The 18,264-nt window shown below is 38.4% G+C and overlaps 1 protein-coding gene across 1 annotated transcript; it reads left to right on the top strand.

Annotated features, from left to right (window-relative positions):
- The first annotated feature begins 1,387 nt into the window (after window positions 1-1,387).
- LOC109063010 (lysyl oxidase homolog 1-like) lies at window positions 1,388-14,377 on the top strand. The gene is made up of 7 exons (XM_042774770.1): window positions 1,388-3,021; window positions 7,046-7,154; window positions 7,408-7,545; window positions 12,076-12,232; window positions 12,402-12,497; window positions 13,153-13,268; window positions 13,443-14,377. The coding sequence occupies exons 1-7, from the start codon at window positions 1,995-1,997 to the stop codon at window positions 13,447-13,449; spliced, it is 1,650 nt and encodes a 549-aa protein (XP_042630704.1). The 5' UTR covers window positions 1,388-1,994; the 3' UTR covers window positions 13,450-14,377.
- Window positions 14,378-18,264: the final 3,887 nt, after the last annotated feature.

Raw genomic sequence — 18,264 nt, 5'->3', positions numbered from 1 at the left:
TATAAGTAAAGTAAATGACTATTGTAATGAAAGATTATTGCGCTTTAGCAATCAACACAATGTGCTGATGTATAATTGGATGGGGAATTCAGTAGTTCAACAGTAAGCAGAGTTGAGAAAATGAATGGGTTTCATCTTAATCAGCTCGAGGCTCTTGCCTGCGGAGAGGGGTGATAAGAGGCAGCTGGCAGGATGTTAAGAGTCTCAGAGTATTTTCAGACCTTTGCATCAAATTCGAGGCACTTAGACGTCAAAGATGGAGGTGAGATCACAGCTAGTGATTTTTGGAGCTAAATGCACAGTCATATCAAGGTTTCTGAGCTTTGGAGCTGCCAAAGCACACGCTGGTGGAAAGTTTAGGAAACTTTCGATCATTATCATTACATAAAACTGTGGTATCCATTTTTTGAAACCCAGTTGTTTAGAGCATTGAGTTTCGGGTGGGCTTTCAGAGCCCATTTGCAACAATCCCCTTAAATTAATAAAAACCCTTAGTTAAAATATTACGGGTATCAGCACTGGCGTTTTAAAGAGCTTGTTAAACAGCTGCTGGCCATTAATAATCTGAAGCCAGATGAGCCCTCATCCATCTTCAGAAGTCAAGAAGATATTCAGCTCTTAGTTGTTAACCCATCTAGTCAAAGAAAGCAGGAACTTCAGTCCTGTGAGCTGATGCACTATTTCTTGAGATCAGCAGCCTTAACAAACTGTTTTAACAACCTTAATATTGTACAAGATTTCTAGCCTCAGTTCGGTCTCCTCTAAAGATATCCAATGCAAGAAGAGTCCAATGCAGTATTTAAAAAAAAAAAATAAAAAAATAAATAAAATTGTCAGATATGTATCTGCAATATTGTAACAGTGGTAGTCATAATAGATTACAGAAGAAGTAATATGATTTTGGATTGTGAGTTCAGCTCCTTCTGGTGCAAATATTTAAAAACCGGGCTAAATTTGAATACTGTGCCATGCACTCAGGATTAGTTTCCCATCTTTACAGTTTCTTTACATTATGCTAATATCTGTTACATAGACCCATGTTTACTGAGCCTGGGCTTTCTCTGCATATTTAAACAAGGCTTGTAGAATAATGTTAGTTTTTGTAGTGTAAGTGATGCTTCTGTGCCTGCTTTCATCTGTCTTCGTTTACTGGAAAGTGCTTTTAAATGGAACTGCACGTTCCAAATTCTGCTGACATTTTTGGCCTCCTATCATGTACATAACTTGGATTTCTAAACATCCTGCCGTTTTAATGTCCTCTCATCTGCTGTGATGATGATGACGAGTGCAAAATAATTGTGTTTGGAAAAACATGAGACAAAGTCACATAGCACCTGGGTGGATGAACCTAGGCCACACACCAGACATCCCTGCTTGTTCAGAAGGATCAAAGGAAGTCAGCGCAGGCACGCTAGATATTCAAGTGCCTTCACAGATGGTGATGTTGACTCTGGAAACCTGTGCACAGACCTGGCTTTGCTGTAGTTTAGGAAATAGCTCTAGCACTAGGGCCATGTGGGATCTCAAAAAAGAGCATGTTAGATTGAGTGAGAAAGGGAGAGGGAACGAAAGGGAGGGGGAGATGAGAACATTTTTTCTTTTTTTCACCACAGACCATTGTAAGCAGTCCGAGAGGCAAATAGTGAAGTGCAGAGGAGAGCAACAGGCAGTCGTCTCCAGAGAGAGCCTGAGAGCAATGCTCAGTCCACTGACAACAACTCAACATCCGGACAGTAAGGAAGAGGGAGGTTTTTTATACTGCAGCCTGCCCTGGGGCCTCAGAAATCATCTTCCTTCCTCACAGCTATGCCTGCACCACATACTGAACCAAGGACAAAGTTTCATCACTGCATGTAGTTTGATTTGCACATGGACACTGTAAGTTCTCCATGCCTTTCCATCTTTAACCTGCTGGATCAAGAGATACAATTTGGAGTTTGACTGTTCACTCTTTTTCTGAAGTTGTTAAGAAGTTCCATGCAAGTCTTGTCAAGATGCTGCCTGTGGTGTTTGTGATATGGTGGGTCTGGGTGTTGCTTGGAAGCGTAGGGGGACAGTCCCAATCTCAGCATCAGTCTCAGACTGATGACTCAAACCCATGGAGACAGAGGATTCAATGGGAGAACAATGGACGTGTGTTCAGTCTTCTCAACAGTGGGGCTGAATACGTCCCGGCTCGGGTTCAGGAGCGTGGCAGGAACCCCCGAGTGCTTCTAGCGGATGCTCCCAACCGTAGTTCACAAGGTGGGAATGTACGGAGGCAAGCACCCTCCAGAGGAAGCTCTGAGACTGTAAGAGGCCAAGCCAGACACCCTTTTGGTTTTGGACAGGTGCCGGACAACTGGCGTCAGGGTGCAGCTGGGACAGGTGAAACAAGTCGCTTCCAGTCATCTACTGGCACTCGTTTTAGAGCATCCTCTGGCTCATCCTCCTCCTCGTCATCCTCTTCTTCTTATCCACAGTATCCATTTCCTCAACAGCCTCCGTATTCTGCTCCTTATGACTCCGTTTCAGACAGGTCATACGAACCTCCTTACCGTGGAGCGGGGTACTCCACTGGCACCGGTGGTGGCTATGCCGGAGGTGGATATGGAGGAGTGGGGTATTCCACCGGAAGTTTTGGAGGAGCCGGCTATAATGGAGGGGGTCCTGCAACCGACGAGAGGTATCGTTACTATTCCTCTTATGGTCAAACTTTCCAAGCCGTTCCAGCCCAACCTGCGCAGCCACCTATCTCTGATGGACTGGACCACAGATACATGCACAGCCTGTACAACGAGGACTCTCGAGATGGCAGTAATGCTGGCAGTAATGCTGCAGTCTCTAATGGTGCCTTGAGCAACACGGGCTCATCATTCCAGCCTGCGATGCAAAGCCCCCAGTATGAACAATTTCCACCCTTTGGAAGGCCCCAGCCACAGCCTCCGTTTATACAACCACCTCCACGCAACCCTCTCATCTCTAACAACGCAGAGAGCCCCAACACAAATGTAGGGAGTGTTTATCGTCCTCAGCAAAGAGGTATGATGTATCCACATCTCATACACTTGTGAGACACAGTAAAGAATCTCATTGTGTATCCCACACTAATGTTATACTCAATAGTCTGCTTAATGGGTCATAGACCAGCAGTCCAGAAAGTGTGCTTTGCATATTGTCTCTTTTGATATTGCAGTGAATGCTACATGTGTCGAGTAAGGCTGAAGCTCATTTACTAGGTTGCTATGCTAAGTAAAGTTAATCACAGAGGAACTACGGTAGGTACTTAAGCTCTTGCACGGCTAGAGATTTGGGGGAAATGGATGCACGTGTGGAGCTCCTTTCAGATTCTCTCTCTCTCTCAAGAAAAGGAAGTGAGAAAAATAGAGAGACATCCAAAAAATGTAGCTCTTCTGCCATCTCTTTGTGTTTCCTGGCAGCCGCGAGCCCTTTGGATCTGAAAAACACATAACCCGAGGGACTCAAACTGCACAAAATTGATTGTAAAGCTGTTTGCTTACGCAGCTGGTAATGGACATTACTTTTGGGTAAATGTTTCTGTTTGTTTCCAGTCAGTGAAAATTACTCTTTCCTAACGTCTGATTTCACCCTGAGCATCTTTCATTCCCATCCCCCAATGCCATTGTGTTTCAATTTACAATCAAAGAAGTTCCAAGATCATATTCATCTCAGAGCCTGGGTTATTGGAACCAGGTGTTGTGGGATGTGCGCGTGGGTGTAAGAGTTTGTGGTAGTTGGTGTGTGTGCGTAGTGTCTATGGAGACTCACTCCGCACAAAGAGTGCTCATTGTTTGAAGATTTGGTTTTGGTTTTGGTGATGACTGCACCACGAAGGCTAAGGGGGAATGATCCCAGTATTTGCTTTAGAGGGTGGGGTAAGGGGCTTAAAGGTACACTCCACTATTTTTGAAAATAGGCACATTTTCCAACTCCCCTAGAGTTAAACAATTGAGTTTTACCATTTTCGAATCCATTCAGCCGATCTCTGGGTCCGGCGGTAGCACTTTTAGCTTAGCTTAGCATAGATCATTGAATCTGATTAGGCCACATCTCACTCAAAAATGATCAAAGAGTTTCGATATTTTCCTCTTTAAAACTTGACTCTTCTGTAGTTACATCATGTCCTAAGACCGACGGAAAATTAAAAGTCGCAATTTTCTAGGCCGATATGGTTAGGTACTATGCTCTCATTCTAGCGTAATAATCAAGAAACTTTGCTGACGTACCATGGGCGCAGCAGGCGCAATGATATTAGTCCTGATAATAGTCCCCAGCTAGTTTGTGTAGTTGCAGAGTTGCAGCCGGCAAATTTCAGGCGCTGCGTAATATCATTGCTCCTGCTGCACCTATGTACGGCAGCAAAATTCCTTGATTATTACACCGGATTGAGAATATAGTTTCTAGCCATATGGGCCTAGAAAATCGCAACTTTTCATTTTCCGTCAGTTTTAGTACATGATGTAACTAAAGAAGAGTCAAGTTTTAAATAGGAAAAAATATCAAAACTCTTTGGACATTTTTGACCAAGATGCTAACGGTCTAATCTGATTCAATGATCTATGCTAAGCTAAACTAAAAGTGCTACTGCCAGACTCGGAGATTGGCTGAATGGATTCAAAAATGGTAAAACTCAATTGTTTAACTCCAGGGGAGTTGGAAAATGAGCCTATTTTCAAAAACAGTGGAGTGCTCCTTTAAGTGGCTTGATTGTTGTGGGGTGGGTGGTGAACATGAGAGGTGTGTGGGGGATTGTGAGGTGTTAATACATAAGGAATGGGGAGATGGAAAGTACCCAGCACACATGGGGTCCATTGCCTCAGGAAACAGAAAATATTTTGCTACCCCCTAAATAAAAGTGTGCCTGTGCATATATGTGAATGTGTGTGAGGAGGTGGTGTACGTAAGGCCTTTGGGACGTTGCTAGCCACTGCCAAGGCTCATTTTGTAATGTGAAATGGTCTTTGTCTCTTGCTTGAGTCACTTCATGCACAACTAATCACCCTAGTTTACAAAATCTGGTCATAAGGGAAATGGGTGTAAACTAAATCCACTTGAAGGTACACATGTGGAAAACATTTACATTACTCATTACCCAATGATGCAATCATAAATAAATAAGTTGAAATCAAAGCTCCAACCTGCAGACACATACATTATCTGTGAATCCAGATTTTGATTATTTTGTTTTTCTATATTCTTGTGGAGTTTTTGGAATGGGTCTTATGTTAACTTCAACAAAACCTAAGCTTAATTTCAGCTAAAGTGTCCTTATCCCTACATTAATGTACATGAAGTCAAATTAAAAGCTAACGCTTGATTCTCTACAGCGGTTTATAATGAATATTGGTGTAGTGCAGGCATCCAGAGAACAGTGCTTAGTGGAGGAAAGTGTCGACTGTGTGAAGAAACTTTTGCTGGACAGACCACAGTGTTTCACACTCTCTTTACACTGTTTACAAAAGCTGACCAAGGAAGTTTCCAGAGGCCTTAAAGTCTGTTTCGGACCAAGCTGGCAAATCGGATGTGTACACAGAGATGGGGATGGCAAAGCATTCACTGGAGTAGAGGGGCTGCGCTAACGAGTCTGAAATAAGGAGACTGACCGAGGCCATCATGTTTTATAGAGTGAAAGTTGCTCCCAACTCTAAACATGCCTGCAGCAGAAGTGAGATAAGATCCTCTCTCCACACTGTTGCTTTGAAAAAAGCTCCCTGCTGGAAACACCCGAATGTTTTATGTTGAATGCCGGTTTATGTTTGTTATCACTGGTTTGGTGCTGATCTGATGCTGTTGGATGTCCATCAAAGTCTTGCTGGTTAGGGTCATTAAGAGGCCTAGTAGGACTCCAGCATCATACGCTGTAGTCCATCAGTGCTGATCTTCTCAACAGGGTTCTTTTCTCTGAAATCCATGACATGCAAAGCAGGAAAGCGAATATGCTGTTGCCTTGCCTTTGAAGAAATGTTAATGTCCACCTACGGACATAGACAGCACTGTTATTATATTCATACAATTATTTGGACATAAAGTGAGCACAACCAGCTTGCATTTTAAGTGTAAATAAAGGTGATAAGTAGTTTCTGTACTGGCCCTATGCAGAGCTGTATGAACATTAACTGTCACAGCTAGCTCTGTTTTTCTTTTTATTTCTTTTTCTGTTATTTTTTTAACATACCCGATTTGGATCCAGCAGGGAAGTGATCTCATTTTTGTTTCACTGTCACCTCTCCCTCATCTTTTGTACTCTCGCTCTCTTTCTTCCTCTATATGTACAACACTTTGTTCTTTTTTTCTTGTTTTTGTGTGACCTTGAAACCAGATGAGAAACAACGTTTGATGCATTATACTGTGAGGCTTCAGCATTACCTCATAAAAAAACCTCTTCATCTCTTGTGTATTTTTTCCAGAGGTATGCTCATTTGGATACAGCCATTTTTCAAATATTTTACTTTCTTTTACATTTAAAAGTATGTAAGATCAGAACAGCTCAGGATATTAAAGAAGCACATTTGTCCCCAGGACAGTGTTATGAGACCTGACATTGTTATTATCCTGCTAGAAGAACCGCCTAGTCTGGTTTCCTGCTCAAAGTTTATCTCCAAAGATGTCTGATTGCTGCACTTTTCAGGTGGCCAAGCTGGTCTGTTTGCTTGTTTTAAAGGGATTTGGACATTTGGTGGTCACGACTCATCTGTTTGGTGGTTTTAGCCAGACAAGGCTGTTTGCTTCTATTAAAGTAATTTTAAAACTATTGGATATATATTTCAGAACTCCATACAAACACCATTCATTCCATCAAAACAAACTTTTACACTGTGTGGTTTTGGACACTTGTTTCCATTCATTTCATCAGACCAGTCGGTTTTGGTGTGTGGTTTTGGACACTTGTTTTCGGCATTTATCAGGTGGGTTTTGGGGTACTTTTCCTACTGGAGACCAGCTGAAAATCAGCTTGGCCAGGGTCGAAGACCAGCCTAGACCAGCTATGACCTAGTAAGACCAGTTAAGAAAGTTAAGTAACCCTGATGATGTCTCCTGTTTTTAGGTTTGCCTGACCTTGTTCCTGACCCGAATTATGTCCAAGCCTCCACATACATCCAAAAAGCCCATATGTACTCCTTACGCTGTGCTGCAGAGGAGAAGTGCTTGGCCAGGTGAGAATCCTCAATGCTTCTGTTTATGAAATGGCAAAACAAAGCTGGCCAGGCAGTATTTACACAATAACCCTCCCACACTCATTTACAGCTGTTTACACCACACCATCCAATAATACTTCAAACAACCAATGAGAAGGGTGTTAGATGATGTTTGGTGGTGCCGCAGCCTGCTGTTATGAGCTCATCTCATATATACAACATGTTTCATTACTCAGTGCTGCCATCCCTCATTAAGGTTTTTCACTTCCAGCTCCGCCTATAGTGCTGAAACCACAGATTACAGTGTCCGGGTTCTCCTGCGCTTCCCTCAGAGAGTGAAGAACCAAGGGACGGCTGATTTCTTGCCCAACCGACCTCGTCACACCTGGGAGTGGCACAGCTGTCACCAGTGAGTCTCTCATTTACATCTGTATATGTGGAGACCTAACACGAGATCATAAACACTCACCAAAAAGATCACAAATACCAGTACTCCAGCTATAACCATAACGCTAACTGTGTTTATTCACCATTAAAGCTTCACTGCTGCAGCTGCAGATCAGGTTTGAACAAAATCGTGCCTTTTTACAAGCCTGGAGCTACAAATCAATACAAATCCTGCCCTGCTATGATTAAAAGTCCCAGAATAATGGAATTATAATAGTGCCAGATTGTGGAAATATTCAATGAGGTGGTATTCCTTATCTTAAATCAATGGCAAAATTCATTGAGATTCTGATATATGTATTTGGTCTCTCTTGGCGAAGGGCTGTTATCCTCCGAGGGGATTTCCATAACATTTCCATGTGCAATCAGCCGGGCCTCGTGACAAGTGGAAATTAATGTCTGTCAGTACTTGTGAGGTCTGTGTTTATTCGCCTGTGGCTGTTCATTACATCACGTCTGCATCGCAAGCGAGACGGAGAATTTGCGAGAATTGTTCTTTTACATCGTGTTAAACAACATCGATGACGGCTGTCACTCATGTCGACTTGAATTGCCAACTGACATTGAAAATGAGTGATTTAAGGTGGCACTGTCGCTGCAAACTGCTGCCAGCGTTAATGTTCTAGTCAAAGCTCAGGTCCCCAAACTTGACATGAGACACCTCAGATAATAAATTAAAATGAATGAATAATTACAAATTTGGGTTGTCATTTAAACATGATAAATTAGTCTATTTAATAAAATAAATAAATAAATTAATTAACATTATATTTATAAATCTTACTGACTAAATAGAGAGAGAGAGGGAGGGAGAGAGACTATAGACTATATACTGACTTCCACATAGTTTGGGGTCGATTATATTTTTAGAGAAGATTTTAATGCTTTTGAAAGACATCTGCTCACCAAGGCTGCATAAAAATAAAAAAAAATACAGTAAAATTGTGTAATATTTTTTACAATTTTAAAAGCTGTTTTCTGTCTGAATCTCTGTTAAACTGTAATTTATTTCTGTGATACACAGCTGAATTTTCAGCATCATTACTCCAGTCTTCAGTGTCACATGATCTTCAGAAATCATTCTAATATGCTTTTTTTATTTTATTTGCTGCTCAAGAAACATTTCTGTTCAAATTGTCTTGATATTTATTATACTTATTAAAACTAAATTTGAGCAAATATTGATGCATGCATGTCATTAAGAAATTGTATTAATTTTTAAATAATTATAATTGATATATCATGTAATTTATTTATTGTAATTACAGTTTTTAATTGGTTGACAGTCCTATTCTGCTCTAAATAAGATCAATCAGTAATGAAGATGAACGTTTAGTTGGTCTATTGGTTTGATTGATGCAGTGAAAGGCATCCTGTGTTCAAATGAGATGCATTTGGTTGTACTTTCTTTTGCTAAACCTGACTTCTGTTGTACAACAGCATTAGCATCAACATTCATCCCTGCTTCACTTTTGGCTCGAAATCAGTGTGAGCGCTGACTGTAGTTTAGTCGAGATTCGGACGGAGTGTCAGTTTCTACCGCTGGCGAGCATTTGCTCATAAACAGATTATTAATGCAACCTGAAAATGTCAGTACATGAAGTATTCAGGTACTGAATGAAGAACTCTTTTCTAATGCAATTAGACAGCTGAGCGGTGTGATGACCTAAATCTGACGCCATGCGAACAAGCACCTGACTCTCTTTGAAAAAGAAGAAGAGCTGCAGGGAGATGTTTGTCAGTGAGCAGAAGCTAATCTATAATTGCTCGCACCTCTCCGTTGTGACATGTTTGATATTTTTGTGGAGATTGAATGTGTCTTTGGCGTCTCATTACTAATAGCTGAAATGAGAACTGCCATAGACGGCGAAACTGCTTTCCAGTGCTTTGATTTCTCTCTGCATGCACAAAGACAACAGCAAGGTGAAGTGCAGACACTAAACATGCCGTCTCTTTGTGTCTTAGGGCGGGACTGACTTTGACTCTTCATCTCTGATGTAAGAGCTCAGAAGAAAACATACATTTACATGTAACCAGAACCCAGCTTGTGTCATTTTCTGATCCCCCCAAATCTACTAAAAACTGTCAATCAAAAACGCCACTCAGTTCTGACAAATATTGTAATTATTAATAGTTTCCAATCATATTGTAATCGCACAATTATTAATTTTAAATAACCAATTATTTCTAATAAAATATGTTACGTTACATAAATGCATTTTGTTCATTTATTTATTTATTTTTATATTTGTCATGTTAGATGTTTTATTTATTTATTCATCACTGTTTTCAGTATTTCAGTTATTTGCCAAATATAAGTACAACTAAAAAATTTAATTAAAATAAAAAAACTATATAAACGTATAAAAAAACAGAAACTAATACAAATGACAAAACACTACAAAATTAAACTTAATGACTAACTTAGAACTTAAACGAAAATCAAATATTAATAAAAACTGTAGTATTACCAAAATAAATAAATAAATGACTGTTTGTAATTTGTTACATTGTAATGCTCAACTAATGCTACAAAACCACATTGTACAGTACATAAAAAAGTAGTAGTTAGTTGCAGATATACACATAAATAAATTAAGGGTTGGGTAAATATTATATAAAAAAAAATTTATATATTAAATAAAATATGTCTGATTGGTTGTAATACTTAACTCCTGTAAAAACACAAATTGTGGATGCAGTGGGGGATTTGGTAGTTAATTATTATTTAGTTTACTGTGGCCTCTCTCTCTCTCTCTCTCTCTCTCTCTCTCTCTCTCTCTCTATCATATCTATCTAATCTTATCTCTCTCTCTCTCTATCTCTCTCTCTCTGGTATAATATATCTATACATATATATATATATAATATATGTATGTATGTGTGTGTATGGTTTATTTATTTATTTACTTCCAGTTAGTGAGATGCACATGTAGTAGAGAGGTGCCTTAAGTGATTAGCTGGCCAAATTTTGCCGTGTGTGTGTGTGTGTGTGTGTGTGTGTGTGTGTGTGTGTGTGTGTGTGTGTGTGTGTGTGTGTGTGTGTGTGTGTGTGTGTGTGTGTGTGTGTGTGTGATCTGTCATTTAAATGTAGTTTGCTCAGGGATTTGGCTACAGGCCTCTGAAATATCTGTCATCCCCTCAACAAATAAAATTTAATATACTTGGCATATTTTGGGAAATATAGTATCCCTGTGGAAACTCTGTACCTGTCAGAGGAAAGTACCTGTTTTTCGTGCCGCAATCCTTGAGGTATTACCACAGCTTTCCCAAAAAAAAACACTTTTGCCAAAAGACCAAGCAGACGGTAAGAAACCACGCCATGACATGTAGAGTCAGACTCCTGAAGTATTCTGAAATATTCATGCATTTCAAAGACTAGACCAGAAAGAAAGATCATTGCTTGAAATTATTATATGAAGGTTTATTAATCTTTATTTATTTGTGTATTGATGGCTGTATAAGAGGGAAGTAAAATAAATAAATAAATAAATAAAATAACGGTGTTTAAAGTTTCGAAAACATAAAGAAAATGATCATATAGTTTTTACAGGAAATGTTATGTGCTTATTATTTTCACACTAAAACACAAATATTGTTTACAGCTTATGTCTATACTATTGAAACATTTTTTTGTTTGTTTGTTTTTTTTACATTGAGATTATAAAGTTTACAGATTATTTACAGTAAGTTCCTTTAACCAACCTAAATTAATACTTAAAATAAAGAAAAGAAGGGTTGGGTTAAAATTAAAAACTATTTTATTTATTAAATAATTAATAATTTTTTGATGGATGTGTCATATCCGACGGAAGTAAAATGCTCTTACAATGTTAGCAAGATTACTTTACTTTAGTTTAGTTTAGTTTAGTTTAGTTAAGTACCTTGCACCGTGACAAATGATTGTCGATATAAATCAACTGAAAGATGGTGCGAACTAAGACTAAAACCATTAAAAAAAAATAAACTTTTGTTACTTGAAATAAAATTAAACTTGACACTGACCATTAAAGTAGAATAAAAAAATATATTTAAAAAGTTTCACTTACTTTATTTCAGCTAGTAGTCAAGTATAACTAAAACTAAAACTGTATTTCAGTTATACTTGACTACTAGCTGAAATAAAAAATGTTACAATTTTTAAAACTCTATAGACATATAAAGTAAAAAAAAAAAGTAATAAAACGAAAACAGAAGATATAAAAATAAAACCAATGTAAAATATTAATAAACTACAATGATGTTTGTGGTACTAAAATAAAACGGAATGCTATTGCCTTTGTTCTTTTGTACTCCAGACCCAGATTTGAGTCTCTTCTCTTCTCTTCTCTTCTCTTCTCTTCTCTTCTCTTCTCTTCTCTTCTCTTCTCTTCTCTTCTCTTCTCTTCTCTTCTCTTCTCTTTCTCTTCTCTCTTCTCTCCTCTCCTCTCCTCTCCTCTCCTCTCCTCTCCTCTCCTCTCCTCTCCTCTCCTCTCCTCTCCTCTCCTCTCAGACATTACCACAGTATGGATGAGTTCAGTCACTACGATCTGTTAGAGGTCAGCAGCGGCCGGAAGGTGGCGGAGGGACACAAGGCCAGCTTCTGTCTGGAGGACACCACCTGCGACTTCGGCCATCTCAAGCGATACGCTTGTACTGCACACACTCAGGTACACCTCTGTGACCCATTCTCTTCAAATGCTGGTTTTGTATCCATAAATATCCCTTTATTAGTGTGTATTCGAATATTTGTCTTTGTGTAGTTTAATGTTTAGTAATTTTCCATTAATCAGTAGTCATTGTTTATTACTACTGTTTTCATTCGCTTTAATTTTCCAGGGTCTCAGTCCAGGTTGCTTTGACACATACAATGCAGATATTGATTGCCAATGGATTGACATCACTGATGTTCAGCCAGGAAACTATATACTCAAGGTAACGTTCTCAAAGACGACACCCCGTCTTCTGTTTCACTCTTCTTCAGAGAATATCTTGTGTCTAACACATGCAAACAGAATAGAACACGTCTCTCCGAAGGTTTGGCACGAGGAGTTGTTTGATGTCACGCACTTCGTCCAACTCCTCTGTTTGATATTGATGATGCTGGTGTAATGAGTTCGGTATGCAGCCTGTGCTCATAAAAAAGACAGATACAGACATGCATCTTCAGGCAGATCCCAGCCGCTCACTTTCTGACCTTTAACAAAACAACAACACGATATCTGAAGTACAATGATGTTAAAAGCGGTCAGCATTACCGTCACCTCTGAGGCTAAATGTTGATATGCTTTTATAACAAAGGATTATTGAACTGGAAGCAGTCTGAACTTCCCTGCAGAAAGTGGAATAATTGCCAAAAATGATGTAAGAGACTGATAGACGGCTATGAGCAATTAAATATAGGGGTGTACTTACTTTTTCCACAGATGATAGGTGCATTTTTGTTGAAGAAAATATTTCAAAGACAACTTGTTGATGTTGTTTGGTAAAACCTTATATCACCTTCACCCATGTGACCACAAATACATGTTTTATAGGGTGCACTTACTTTTTCACAGCACTGACGGTCTAAATTCTGTTTAAATTCCAGCTCCAAGTTAACCCAAAGTACTTGGTGCATGAATCGGACTACACAAATAATGTAGTCAGGTGCAATATCCACTACACAGGCCGCTTTGTCAAGACAACAAACTGCAAAATCTCCCAGTAAGTAAATCGCTTTTTGAGTGTTTTAATAAATCAACAGTTACATAAAGTATACAATTAAAATATTAAAAAAAAATCTTAAAAAAAAAGCTTTCACAGCAACAGCGATTCTATAGAAGAGGATCTTTCAGTGATCAGTTCTTAAAAGCAGCATGTTTTCTTCTGCTCCTGTAGGTCTTGATCTGTCAGATCTGGATGAATCTCCATGGAAGCGCTGGTCCATTGCAGTGTGAATGGAATTCCTGGTGCTTCTGTGATTGTTTATTGTATATTCTTGGTTCTCCCTTTTTTTTCTGTTCTTGTGAACCTGGGTTCGAGGAACTAGTACACATACTTTCACCCTCACACAAAATCAAACACACCCTACTTCACAGCACACCGCAGACCAACGTCATGAAAACACACACTCGCTGCCCCTAATAAGTCTAATTCCTTCACCTTTTTTAAGTGGGTCACATTGCTGGAATGCAAAGTGAGATCAGGTATGGGACACTGTTAAACTGTAATTCTGTAATTCACATCAGGAAAATCAGCAACTGGAAACAATCTTTCTTTTTTCCAAGACTCTCTCTTTGTCTGTGCCACTTTTGTGAAGGTGCAATACTGAAGAAAGAGTTGTGTGAGAGAACGGCCAGCCTGTCTGTCACCCTCCAGCTAACCTATTAAGTAAAAAGCGGGTTTAGTTTGAATGATCGGCCTGGAAAAAATGAAATAGCTTTGGGATTAAAGCACTTTGAATAAAATGAAAATTTTACGTTGAGTTGCCTCGTATGTCAGCCCACTGATAATCCAATAATGCACACAAGTTAAATCCAGGCTATACTTGAGGCATTCCCCCTACAAGCAATAAATGAATATTTTGGGTTCAATGCAAGAATTAACTGACTGGATTTGTGGCATAATGTTGATTACCAACACAAATAATTAAAAAAACTGAAGTTAAAAAATCTGCATTATTTGAGCTATAATTGTCTTGCTGAAGAAGTTGTAAAATTGGATGTAACTTGACTCAGAAGTTACTAAGAATTATTTTTTTTTTTTTTTCACACTAAAATCATCCATATTGTTGGCATATTATGGCTGTACTATTAAAACAGTGAGTATTTTAATGTTTATGGATGTTCCCCATTCACTTCCATTGTAAGTGCTGTAAAACTGTAATGAATTTTATTACAATTTTTTTTTTTTTTTTTTTTTTTGGTTATCTATATTAATTACATTTATGCATTGGCCAGACAGTCCCGTAAAAAAAAAAAGTTGCATTGCATTCAAGGTATGCATTTTTTTCAGTTCATGCATTCCATTGGAATCAAACCCATGACCTTGCTGTTGCTAGCAGCATGATCTACATTTACATTTATGCATTTAGCAGACAGTTTTATCAAAAAAAAAAAAAAAAAAAAAAAAGACCTGCATTGCATTCAAGGTATACATTTTATGAGTCCATGCATTCCCTGGGACTCGAACCCACAACCTTCCAGTTGATATCGCCATGATCTACATTTACATTTATGCATTTGACAAAAGCTTCTGTCCAAAGTGACTTACATTGCATTCAAGGTATGCATTTTATCTGCCAATGCATTCCCTGGGAATCGAACCCATGATCTTACTGTTGCTAGTGCCACAAGCTTCATTTACCTTTATGCATTTGGCAGACACTTTTATACAAAATGACTTACATTGCATTCAAGGTATGCATTTTACTGGTTCATGCGTGCCCTGGGATTCAAACCCATGACCTTGGTGTTGTTAGCAGCATGATCTACATTTATGCATTTACCAGAAAAAAAAAAAAAAGAGAGACTTGCATTGCATTCAAGATATGCAATTTATCAGTTCATGCATTCTCTGGGGATCGAACCCGTGATCTATTGTTTGAGCTACAGAAACACTATGTCACATACGTTGTATTGTATTGAACCCAGGAATATTCCTTGAGTGTTAAGCTTGTAAACCTTTTTGTTGTGATTTACTTGTACTGACGTCCATGTTGGAACGGATCTATTGTTTCTTTAACTGCCAACACTGGTAAGCTGCCACAGGTCTCCATATATGATACAGTTAACCCGCTGATGCATGCCATTATCTAGGTCAGAAATGATTTTATTTTATCTTATTATATGCATACCCACTCTTCTCATGTACTGTGTGGAGGGGAATGCTGAACTTGTGTTAAACTCCAGGAATTCATATTTCTTTGTATCCGAAATAGCAGTTTATGCCTTGATCGTTAAATAAAACACAGACGTAGATGATACTACTGTTGCAAAGCTAACATTGCATAACTTGATGTTACTGACAATCTTAATACCATCTATACCTACCTCGGAAAGAGAAAGATAAACTTATGCAGTGAGAAAGAGCTCCTTTTTATGATGCTACACTTGAAGAGCCCTAAACGAAAAACATCCAACATATGCTAATAATCAGTTACACATGCTATAATCTAATAAATTCAGTTAAATGCATACAAAACAAGCTTTCTGTGAGGCTCGTCGGATATGAGTGAATGGAGTGTGTGCTACGATGCATCACACGCTTCAACCAAAGCTAAACGAATTCCTCTCTGCGGTGAGCAGTTCTTTTATTACGAAAACATGTTACAGTGTTTTCCATTATCACGATCCAGATCAAATGCAGAACAGACTTTGTTTTATCGTATCTCTTTATAATCTGTATAAATGATTATTGTAACATTGTTTATAGTGTAGACAGTAAATTTGCTTCTGGTTGCTATCTGCTTTTGTGGTCCAGGACTGGTGCACATCAATCTCTTTGAACTGTTGTTATCATTGTTGTGGTCGTGGGTTTTATTTTATTTTTTTGTGCTCCGAATCATGTCTTAGAGTTCATACTGGATCTTTAAATAAAGAGTGAAGGGTATACCAGCTTTTTAGTGCAAGTGCTGTTTCATTTTTTGAGTAAAGTTTGCTAAAGTGGCCATCTGTGTTTGCACAGAACATGTACTGTAGTGAATGCCAGCAGTTTTGGTGTACCGAAAAAACATTTTTGATTGAGAATTAGGCCAGTAATAAGAACTCTATAACCCCGGAGGCAGAGCAAAGATTCACATCACATCCACTGCACCTCAGAACAATCTACACTTCTCAAATCGTCCCAGTTAAATACTTAAAGTGCAAGAAAGGAAACAATTAAGAACACTTCAAACGTGTTCCTTCCTCAAAATAAACACACATGCAAGCTTGAACAGACGATTGCAAAGGGTAGCCGAGGGTTTGGCACATGGTTTTTCCATCAGAATCTCATAATAAATTTTTTTTTTTTTGTTTTGTATCAGTCTGCTTTGATATTTAATATGAAAACCAATAAACATGTCATTTCAGAAAAAGACAGTGATGGCAAAGTTTACAAGAGGGACAAACCAGAACACAATGAGTCTTTGTTAAGCTTTTGGGAAGCTGGAGTACAAATTTAAAATCTATCTATCATCACAAAACCTGGAATGTACAAACAAATAAAAAAACAAACCACCAGCTGATACCCTTTTTGGGTATATAAATATGAATGAATCCATGCTTGTATAAATAAATAAATAAATAAATGCATAAATAAATAAATAAATAAATATAATTATTATTATTGCAGTTTTTGTTTGTTTTTCAAAACATCCATTCTACTTTACTGGCTATTTAGTATTGGCTATGTACTATTTAGCACAAATAATGTTTTTAATGTTACATTTTGAGTTTTTCACTGTTGTGAAAATCCGTTTTAGTGAGTGTGAACTGTGCAGTTTATAGACTACATGCTTGTGTGTTTTCAGTGAGCAAATGTCGCCAAATAAGAGGGGTAAGACCGAGTCAGAGACCTATTAGTGAATTCCACTAACATGACATCAGATTAAAAACAGAACGAGGAGCCATTTTCAGCCGAGCGCCAAGTAATACGTGTGCTTCAGATTTAGAGTAAACACGTGCGCGAGCTGACCGCCCAGATTTCCTTCACTGAGAGAACGGTCATGAGGTCTGCAAGCCCTCAACGAGAAGAGAGCAAAGATGACAGTGAATAGAGAGAGAGAGAGAAATATAAATACAGGCCAGAAGATTAGAAGGGCGAATATGAATCATAAGAATCTGGTATTTCAGCTTAGACCAGCAAACCCAAACCAACCTTCTTTCTTTCACTCGCATACTACCATAACCATACAAACTAAACAGGCTGATCTGGTTTGGGTTTGGTGGTTTTAGAGAGGATTTAACCTTATCGCCTGTTCAGGATTGAAGGCCATCTAAACTAGCTTGGACAGACTGTCTGAAAACCAGCTTAGACTAACAAGATGGTCTTCTCGGTTGGGATATAGAACATTTCAAGAAAGACAGTGGAAAATACATTCATATTTCATGTTTGAGGGCAGATGGAGTCAAACACTCGAGTGACGCAACAACACGTAACAGTTCTTCAGTTAAGTTATGCACGTTATGAAGCTCGTTATGACTCGGTAATCATAATATACAGAAACGAAGAAAGCCTGTCACCAGAGAATAGCTGAAATTTTAGCCTTGATGAACTTATAGGACAAATATTTAGTAAATACTACACTGACCGGTTCATAGACATATGTGACATGCATTGTGGTATTGCACAGGTGTGCAGGGTATTTTTGAACCCAAATGATAAAATAGTTGGATTCAAGCATTTACTTAATTGCTTAGTTTTTGTCTTGTTGATCAGATTGTTTCAGGTTTAGCCAACGCCTTCAATCCAACTGGAATTTAATTCAGGTGTTTACATGAACCGAGCAAACAGGGAATGATCAGAGAACTTTGGCTTTGAGGTTTTCTCAAAGTTATGAACAAATGTTCTTCCAGTTAAGTTAATCAGAGCGCTTGTTCAGAGTTATCTGGTCTTTAATAATGTTCTCAAAACATTAGCACAAAACGTTATTTATACATCGTCCATGGAATATTTTATTTCTGAAACAGACATCTAATGGTTTTTAAAATGTTGTTACTTGTTTCAGAGCGTCCAAAAG

This window comes from Cyprinus carpio, chromosome A18, assembly GCF_018340385.1.
Source record: "Cyprinus carpio isolate SPL01 chromosome A18, ASM1834038v1, whole genome shotgun sequence".
Lineage (NCBI taxonomy): Eukaryota > Metazoa > Chordata > Actinopteri > Cypriniformes > Cyprinidae > Cyprinus > Cyprinus carpio.
The sequence above is the reverse complement of the archived record's forward strand: the minus strand, read 5'-3'. Positions and strand labels throughout refer to the sequence as shown.